This window comes from Hemibagrus wyckioides, linkage group LG27 (assembly GCF_019097595.1).
Source record: "Hemibagrus wyckioides isolate EC202008001 linkage group LG27, SWU_Hwy_1.0, whole genome shotgun sequence".
Lineage (NCBI taxonomy): Eukaryota > Metazoa > Chordata > Actinopteri > Siluriformes > Bagridae > Hemibagrus > Hemibagrus wyckioides.
In genome coordinates this window covers 4,062,501-4,072,363 of record NC_080736.1, presented here as the reverse complement: position 1 = coordinate 4,072,363, position 9,863 = coordinate 4,062,501, and the positions used below count along the sequence as shown (strand labels likewise).

The 9,863-nt window shown below is 38.4% G+C and overlaps 1 protein-coding gene and 1 non-coding gene across 4 annotated transcripts in view; both read right to left on the bottom strand.

The window, feature by feature from the left end:
* Positions 1 to 1,150: 1,150 nt before the first annotated feature.
* Positions 1,151 to 1,313, bottom strand: LOC131347938 (U1 spliceosomal RNA). The gene has a single exon (XR_009203863.1). It is a non-coding gene; the product is annotated as a U1 spliceosomal RNA (small nuclear RNA).
* Positions 1,314 to 3,859: 2,546 nt separating this feature from the next.
* The window catches only part of cylda (cylindromatosis (turban tumor syndrome), a), a 34,203-nt gene continuing 28,199 nt past the window's right edge, over positions 3,860 to 9,863 (bottom strand). For all 3 annotated transcript variants that reach the window (XM_058381877.1, XM_058381879.1, XM_058381878.1), the window contains 2 exons: positions 9,170 to 9,386; positions 3,860 to 7,208 (listed from right to left, as the gene is read on the bottom strand). In XM_058381877.1, the coding sequence (XP_058237860.1) occupies positions 7,024 to 7,208; positions 9,170 to 9,386 (402 nt within the window). In that variant the 3' untranslated portion in view covers positions 3,860 to 7,023. The remainder of the gene's footprint in view (positions 7,209 to 9,169; positions 9,387 to 9,863) is intronic.

Below are 9,863 nucleotides of genomic sequence, written 5' to 3'. Positions count from 1 at the left end.
GCGTTAATTTGTCTATAATAGAATGCAGTGTGTTTAGGTGTGTGTTAGTGTTAAAGAACAATGCATTATTTATTTGGTGTTAACCGTTTAGTTTTCTTCGGAGAGGCTTCGCAAGTCGTATGAAATGAAGAGATTTCTTGAGGGAGTCTTTGAATTGCTTCCGTCTTCAGGTGCAAAGTTTCTGTTCTTCTACAAAAAATAAAGTCAATTCTAATCATTAGCAGAAATAAATTATGGACGGATGTACGTTGTACCTGATCCTGGATACGTTTCTCTTAATTATAGTGTTTATTGTAGCTGAGGTACAGGCTGTAACATTAAAACCACCTGGTTAATATTGAGGAGGTTCCTTGTGAGACTAAAACAGCTCTTCTCCATCGTGGTATGGACTCTGAAGGCTCTGAAGATATCCAGAGCCAAGACGTAAGCATCAGATTCTTTAAGTTGTAAGGTGGAGCCTCACCTCTGTGGATTGGACCATCTCACAGATGTTTGACTGGATGGAGATCTGGACAAATTGGAGGCTGTTACTAGGCTCTAAGCGACCCTCACCTCTGTGGATTGAACCATCTCACAGATGTTTGACTGGATGGAGATCTGGACAAATTAAAGGCTGTTTAGGCTCTAAGCGATCCTCACCTCTATGGATTGGACTATCTCACAGATGTTTGACTGGATGGAGATCTGGACAAATTGGAGGCCGTTACTCGGCTCTAAGCACCAGTTGTTCTTCCAAGGACCACTTTTGATAGCTTCTAACCACTGCATACTGAAAACACCCAACAAGTTTTAGAGAATTCCTGACCTGTCTTAAAGCCATCAGAGACTGGCACTGACAAAGATCCCCATGATCCTGACCTCTTCTGCTCTCCGGCCCTGCTTGATCCATCTGATCCATCCTGCTAGTTAAGTTGTCTGTGTCACATATACGTTAGTGCACAGTGAAATTCTTTCTTCGTATATCCCATCCTTGGGGGTTGGGGTCAAAGCACAGAGTCAGCCATGCAGTGCCCCTGGAGCAGGGTGGGTTGGGGGCCTTGCTTAAGGGCCCAATGGTGGCAGCTTGGTGGTGCTGGGGCTTGAATCCTGATCTTCCGGTCAATAACACAGAACCATAACCACTTGACCTACCACCATCCCAAATATGAGAAAGGGGAGAGTGAGAACAGAGTCCCCCACTATCAGAAATTATGCAGTGGAGATTCCTGCATTTGGGGAATTCGCAAAGGTCAGCACAGCTGAGTGCAATGGCTGAGCCATGCTTTGGGCAAACCAAATCCTTGAATATGGTATTGCCCCTGCCAGGTAAGTAAAGCTGGAGTTTACGGTACCATGGCTTTGGGCTGCAGCACTCAAGTCTCCATCAGTAAACAGTTCAAGACAGACTTTGTGTTATAACTAGAATGAATTGCACTTTTTGACCATATAGTACACAGTTAATTAAAGGACATGATTTATAATCTCACTCTCCGGTATCCCCCAGATGAGAATGAGGTTCCCTTTTTAGTCTGGTTTCTTCCTCATGCTGTCTCAGGGAGTTTTTCCTCACCACCATTACCTCTGACGTCCTCATGAGGGATAAATCTTCCTCATTAGAGACACATTTAAAAAGTAAAATACTAAATGTATAGACTTCTGTAAGGCTGCTTTGTGACAACATCTAAGATTATTTTTTTGGTGTCCAGGTCTGAGAGCCTTAAATACCACCTCTACTGACTGTTACATAAAAGAAAGCAACTTTTCTTCGTTTTTTTGTTTCTTCTTACCAGCCATCCTGCCTTCTTGTCTTCTGTTGGCACGGAAAAACCAAAGCTTGTGAATGCACACAATGGACAAATTGTCCTGGGTTGCATCTGGACCTGTAATACGTGTCAAATATTTTGAACACGCATCCTTTCTGCTGACATGGCAACCCTGACCTGCTAAGAGTGACTAAATGTTAAAAGTGCAAAAGGCTACAATGCTGAACCTTGTGTATTAAGGGCAGCTTTGTATTTATCATAAATTCTCCCGACTGCATAGCGACATCAAGCTCCATATGCGTGGTTTTTTATTTCTCGTCTTCCCCCCCGAGGCTTGGGGTAGGGGGTGAGAATGACAATGCAGCGCTCCATCTGTTGGTATAGGTACCAGCGCAGGGCTAAATTAGCACATATCGCACGGCAGGCATATGCTATGGCATAAAGCTACAAGAGGGCATTGTGCACCAGCTGCTGTGCTGACAAATACTTGCACTTGTGCAGTCAGAAAGCCAAGATGGGCACGAGTGACAGCGACTTTTAATAGGGGACGATGTGTGTGTGTGTGTGTGTTCAGCAGATGTGTGTTTAACATACATTCCTGACCTGACGTTGTCTCTTCACATTCATTCTCCATAGCAAGCATAGACAGATGCGTATATACAGTAACGTGACTCTGACTGGATAAGGTGTGTGACGCGTCCGGGGTCCGTCTGCCGGACGTGTCTGCGGGTCAGATTCGTCCCAGGTGTCCAGTCGTGACATGATGTTAAAGACAGGTGAGAGAAGCAATGAATAAATACACAAACACACACACACACCTGTGAAATATCAGCTGCAATGGACACACAGGAAAAAGACATATCAAACTTCGGAGTCCACTAATGTCCAAACACAATCCTTACACAGCTCATCGTACATGATATCAATTTAAATTAAGCTAATGAGAGAATGGAAATGCAAACTTGTATTGAATAAATGAATTGTATAAAAAATATAAAAGTATTGAAATGAATACAAATGCATATAGGGATAAAAGGTGGGTTATTAAAATTATTATTCTTATTTATTTATCATAGAAACTAACCAGAAACGTTCACTCAGTATCTCAGTGTCTGTTTATGACAGCATGCTGATAGTGCTGGAATTTCTACCACCATATTTTTCCCCACCATTTCATCATCTCACTATTTTCCAGTGCAGCACATTTAGTGATGGGATTCAGAAAAAAAAAAATAATAATAATTAATTAATTAATTTATTTATTTATTTATTTCTCTGATTTGGATCACACCCGTTTTAGCCTGGGAAAATTTCCAAAGTTTTAAATATTTTTATATTTTTATGCAAAACACCACAGTGACAACAAAAAAGTGAGATCTTCGTAGAAACAATTTTTAGATTTTTTAAAAATTTATATTAGTTAAAAAAAAACAAGCTTAATAATGCCATAAAAGAAAATACTTTTAAAAATGACTGAATATTTTAATTCTTATTTAATTACTTCTATTTTTACTTCTTGGACACCGTCTTCTTTTTAAAGTGCAGATCGAAAAATGAATATTTGGGGAAAAAAATAATTAAAATAAAAATATTCATAAAATGTAATGATCCTATTAAATATTTATTTTTAAAATTTTATAAAAATATAAAAATAAATATTTAATAGGATCATTACATTTTATGAATATTTATTTTTATTTTCCAAATATTTATTTATTCAGATAATTATAATTTATCTAATTTTAATTTATTTAATTATAATTATATATATATATATATATATATATATATATATATATATATATATATATATATATATATATATATATATATAAAATATTATTGTTATTGTTTTATATTATTATTAGTATTTTTATTAAAAAGGAATAGAATAAGAATTTTAACCTTGAAAATGAGTAAAAATGTCTAGAAATAGGGTTAACAAAGTAAACCAGCCTAAGAGAAATATTATTGAGTTAAAGAACATAAATTACAACATGAATATAACTCGAATATTCCTAAGTCGCAGCTTTCCTCCATCTGTCTAATTCAGTTACTTTGTTTGGCTAATAATATGGAAATACGAAGCACACACGTTCAACACACACACACACACATTCCTTTGCAAACCATTGTTTGGAAAATGGGGTTTTAATTTAGTTAACATTCATGAGAAGAGCACAAATAAACGAAACCAGGGTTGGAGTTGAACAGGAACACCAGACACGGCATATTCCAGCTGTACAACACTGAAGCACCAGCACAAGCCTTTACAGTTCACCACCTTCATCAGTGCAACCAGCAAAGCATCAAAAGTCTGTCGACGAAACATTATTAAATCCACACCGGTTAATTCAAAGCAGCTGAATTCCGACAGAAATGGGAATCTTTCCTTGAAAATAAAAAATGAAAAATAAAAAAATGACATCAGCAGGCTTGACCTACGATGCATTCTTCATCCGGGATCTCCGACTCGGAACAGAGCAAAGCTTCTCCTTATAGTTTCCACAGAAAATCTGTTTAACCCTCTCCGAATTAAACACACACACACACACACACACATTAGCAAACCCTGGGATAACCGAGATAACAAATTTACCATCATTACTATTATTATGAAGATGTTTCTGAATGAAGATGGGTGTGTGGTGTAGAAGCTACACCTGCTACAATGCTGACGAGGCTTTGCTCAGTAGAAAACGCCTGACCAAACATAGAAAGTGTGACCACATGGCAGATGGACTGATCTTTCACCCCAGAACATTTGCATTATTCGAGCACAAACAGAAAAAAAACAGGAAAAGTACACTCACACACACCACAGTGCCGTTCTTCAATCTGATTGGTTTAGAAAGAAAGGAAGTGTGGATTTATTTTCCATAACAGCAGCTCTGACTGGATGTCCAGAAAAAGGTGAACGGATTTGAATAATAAACAAATTAATAAAATAAAAATGAATGTTTTCCGGTTCGAGGGAAGGAGTCTCCAGTGTCAGTGATTTGTACACTGCAAAAAAATAATAATAAGGCAAAATAAGGAGTCTAAAAATCGATTCCTGATTCCCAATTCCTGATATTTCCTAAAAATATTTCCTGATTTTAATCTCATTTATTTATAAGATGATTAATAATTAATTAATTTAAAATATTAATATAATTTGCTTAATTTTTTAAAATGAACATCAGAAAAGCAACGGCATCTGCTAGGCAATATTTTTTAACCAAACTTCAAGTATGAAATCGGTAAAATTACACAGATATATTTTTTAAAACTTATATCTAGGCATGAAAAAAAATTAAGCTTGGAAAATATTTCCAAAATATATATTTTTTTAGTTTCTCTCAAATGGAAAAAAAAAAATCTACATTTTCTTTTGTTGAGGAAAAAGAACAAAATAAAACAATTTGAGATATATTTTTTTAAACCTACGATCCAAGGTTTTTACGAGTCTAATAAAGAGAAATCTTAGTTGAATTTGTGTACATTTTTTTGATATTTTTCAGTGATCATTTTTTGCAGTTTAACAGTCAGAGGTAAAACTACACTGCGAACATTTTCATGTGCATCAGTAAACGAATTCGACTCCTATTTCTCTCGATTAGATTTGATTTTTGAACAAACGTAAGATTACTAACCCCATTTCTAGACATAGTTTCCAGACAGAAGAAAAATCATTGTATTCAATTTGAGTCAAATTTTTTAAGATAAAATGAACACATAAATATGTCTAGAAATGGGCATAAAATTAATATTACACTGGGTATAGAATAATTTCAATATGAGAGATGTTACATAACATTTCCTTTATGCTTTTCATCATTTCGTCTCTCATCTCTATCATTGCATCAGTGCCACTTGTCAGTTGCAGAAATAATGGGGAAAAATACAATTAAAAATAAATAAATAAATCAATCAATAAATAAATTTAAAAAGGGGGGGGGGGAAGCTCTTAAATATCATCATATTTATCTAGTATTTCCTATTATAAGTTTAAAATTACAACAAATTAAAAAATATTCTATCATTATTGAATCATGTCAAGCTTATAATTCTCTTATTTTGCTTTAAAAATGATGCTTAAAATTAATTAACAGAATAAGCAAAATTTAAGCTTAAGCTGTAAAATTAGTTCAAGAAAATGTTCACAATAAAGATTAATATTTTAGATTAGGTTTGTTGTAACCATATAAAAGGAAATACTACATATTCCAGAAATTTCTCTTGCTCAGATGTCAGGTTTTTGCAGTGCACAAGAAAGAGAGGAGGGGGGAAAAAACAGAGAGGAAAAGAGAAAGAGAGAGAGAGAGAGAGAGAATGATGCTGCTATAAGGCAAGTGATAACAGGAAGTAATTTGTTGTGTGAATGTTTCACGACATTAAATGCAACTTAAAACTGATGAATGTTCTTTAATGATGGAAAAATTGTTGTGAATTGCTGCGAGGAATACAACAAAACACTGCTGTTATTGGAAAATAATCACCTTCCCAGGTGGGAACGGATCTCTCTCTCTCTCTCTCTCTCTCTCACACACACCATGTATACTGATGACCTGTTAGCTGTTATTCCAGCAGGCAGATTCCTAGCGTATCGTACAGCATAGCTTAACTTATAGCTATACCACGAGCAGGTAAAAGCCGAAGCTCCTGCTTTCATTAAGCGTGCGAAGCTTTACTGTGAATCGTGAAAAAACAACACACTTGTGTGCTTTAGGAACAGCGAGTCGCTTCGGCAAGTATGGAAAAGCTTTTCCTTTACGCTTTCGGATGGTTTTAGCGCTGCAGGTCGACACGAGGGACACAATAAAATACGGCTGAGGCTGAGAAGGGAAGCCGGAGAGACGCTACAGATGGTGGAGCGTGCGCTGGATGTGTTTACAGACGGGATTATGAAGAATAAGTACGGAGTATCAGGTGATGGATTTTTGTTACAGCAGTTTCTTCCTGCTGTACTGGAGCAACAAAACAAAAAAACACAACACCATTTTGGTTACTGTTCGCCCCGAAATTTACGATATACTCTGACACACACACACACACACAAATACACACACACACAAACCATGAACAGTGCAAATCAGCTTCCCTGCCCCCTCTTCCTTGTCCTCGTACTTGACTATATACACAGAGTATCAGGCATAACGGTAACAGTTAGGGAGTGTTGGTTCTGTGCGATGAAGTCCTTCTCCATCTGAGAGTCCGCCTCTTTTTTTGCTTTCTCTTAACGTCTCTACTCATCTTTCTTTCCCTTCTCTCTCTCTCTGGTGTTTTTTTTTTTTTTAATTTATTTATACAGGCTCATGGTAGGGCTCTGGTACATGCACATGTAAGCATCGCAGAGCAGGCGGCGCGCGTAGCCCTGGATGTTTTTAGGGTCGAGGGCGTGGAGCTCTTCGGGGGTCATTTTCAGGTACGCTCCCACTTCAGGACACGGGGACACCTGCGGGATGTTAAAACCATTCTGACCTCCTGTTCATACACGGAGAGGGGGAGGGAGAGAGAGAGAGAGGTTTTAAAAAAAAAAAAAAAAAAAAAAAAAAGAGGTAGAGAGATAGAAAGAAAGAAGCAGAGAGAAGTAGAGAGAGGTAAAAAAAAGAGAAAGAGGTAGAGAGAAAGAAGCAAAGAGTATGAGAGAGAGATAGAAAGAAGCAGAGAGAAGGAGGGAGAAAGAGAGAAAAAGCAGAAACAGGTAGGGAGAGAGAACCGGGGAGAGAAGCAGAGAGAGAGAGAGAGAGAGGTAAAAAAAAAAAAAAAGAGAGAAAGAGGTAGAGAGAAAGAAGCAAAGAGAGTGTGAGAGAGAGTTAGAAAGAAGCAGAGAGAGAGAGAGAGAGAAAGCAGAAAGAGGTAGGGAGAGAGAAGCAGAGAGAGAGAGAGGGGGTAAAAAAAAAAAGAGAGAGAAAGAGGTAGAGAAAAAGAAGCAAAGAGAGTGTGAGAGAGAGATAGAAAGAAGCAGAGAGAAGGAGGGAGAGAGAGAGAGAAAGCAGAAAGAGGTAGGGAGAGAGAAGCAGAGAGAGAGAGAGAGGGGTAAAAAAAAGAGAGGTAGAGAGAGAGAGAGAGATAGATAGAAAGAAGCAGAGAGAGAGAGAGAGAAAGCAGAAAGAGGTAGGGAGAGAGAAGCAGAGAGAGTGTGAGAGAGAGATAGAAAGAAAGAAGCAGAGAGAAGTAGAGAGAGAGGTAAAAAAAAGAGAAAGAGGTAGAGAGAAAGAAGCAAAGAGAAGGAGGGAGAGAGAGAGAAAGCAGAAAGAGGTAGGGAGAGAGAAGCAGAGAGAGAGAGAAAGGGGTAAAAAAAAAGAGAGGTAGAGAGAGAGAGAGAGAGAAAATCAGAGAGAGAGAGCAAAAAGAAAGAGAGAAAGAAGCAGAGAGAGAGAGAAGCAGAGATGGGGAAGGGAGAGAGAGAGAGAGAGAGAGAGAGAGAAACAGAGATGGGGAAGGGAGAGAGAGAAACAGATGGGGAAGGGAGAGAGAGAGAGGGACAGAAAGAGAAAGAGGGAGAGAGAGAGAGAGTTAGTTATAACAATTATACATGTATAAAGCTTACTAGTAAAATAACTTTTACTGTACATACACATAGTTGAGTGCAAAAGTTTGTGCACCCTCCTTGCATCCAGGGCATTTAACTTGATTGACATTCTCTCGTTATCACGAGCAGCATTTTTATCAAAACAAGATTTCATTCCACTTGTCCGTCAGGAACAATCCGTCCCTTTCAAATAACCCCCCCCACACACACACATATATTCTGCTCTACTCTACTGTCTTGTCTTTGTGTATATATTATCTTTACATATTTTCTATTTACCGTCTTCCTAAATCTCACGATTTGTTTCTTGGGGATTTCTGTAAGTCTTTTAAGTTCCTGTAAACAGTTTTAAGGTCATTACACACCTTAATGAGGCACACTCAAATAAACAACCCAGAGCATGTTTACCAGGACGCAAACTTTGACGCAGTTGCTCCAGGAATCCGGCTGTATGTTGTAACAGTGTATGAATAGACAAACTATAACATTCATGTAATCCTGTTTTTCCCAATAAATCCCTGACGCAGAGGTCTGGTCTATTTTTTAGAGCTGGAGGATGAGGGTATCCGGTAAACAAGTAACAGAAGATGTGATTTTAGACACTTTATTATCTCTTATTTACACTACAATCCGTCCACACACACACACACACACACTCACCATTAGAAAAATATACGCAAAGGTATTCATCTCATTACATCCTATTGCTATAAAACAATAAGTTTGTCCCAGATAAATTAATATACATTATTACATGAGCTAACAATATGTAATAACTTCTTATTAATATCTAGGTCTAATTCAATAAGCTAACCAAAACCCTACGGTTTAAAATGTCCAAGAACTGACCGTTTAGCTTATTAATAATATTATGGAGCAGTCAGAGATAGGCTCTGGACGAAAGACATACCGTCTCTGTCGGCCATGCTGTCGAAGAAGAGCCAGGAGGACGGGGCCGAGCCGTACTTAACGAAAGCCACATAGTGGCTGGTCTCGATGCAGAGCACGGCGAACAGCTCCATCTGCTGGCGAGGGAACGAAGCCTGTCTCCATGAGCCCTCCTGAAGCTCTTTAGGTAAGGAGAGCTTGCTGTAGCGGTGATTCTTACGCCGGGGATGAAGATGCACCTGCAGCCACATGACACACACACACACAATATGCAAAACGCAGAGCAATCATGTATACTGTTCGAAATGCATGCCCTGGAAAAATGTGTAATATCCTGTCCTGGTGTCTGGACTACTGCATATCAGTCCCTCAAGGATTCTGGACATTAACAGACTCTGGAGATATTCCTGAGATTTCTTAAAACCGCTGCAGATTTTCTGCAGGCTTGGGCAGAGACACGTCATGTGACGTCATCTCAACACACATTCAGACTGGGCAGTGGTGGCTCAAGTGGTTCAGGCTTTGGATTGTTGATCACAGGATCGAGGTTCAAGCCCCAGCACCACCAAGCTGCCACTGTTGCGCAACTGAGCAAGGCCATTAACCCTTTCTGCTCCAGGGGTGCTGTATCATATCTGCCCCTATGTATGTGTGGTGATAAAGGCTTCATGCCCTCAGTTCAGTTCTAAATCCTTCTTCCGTTGACATGTGTGGAA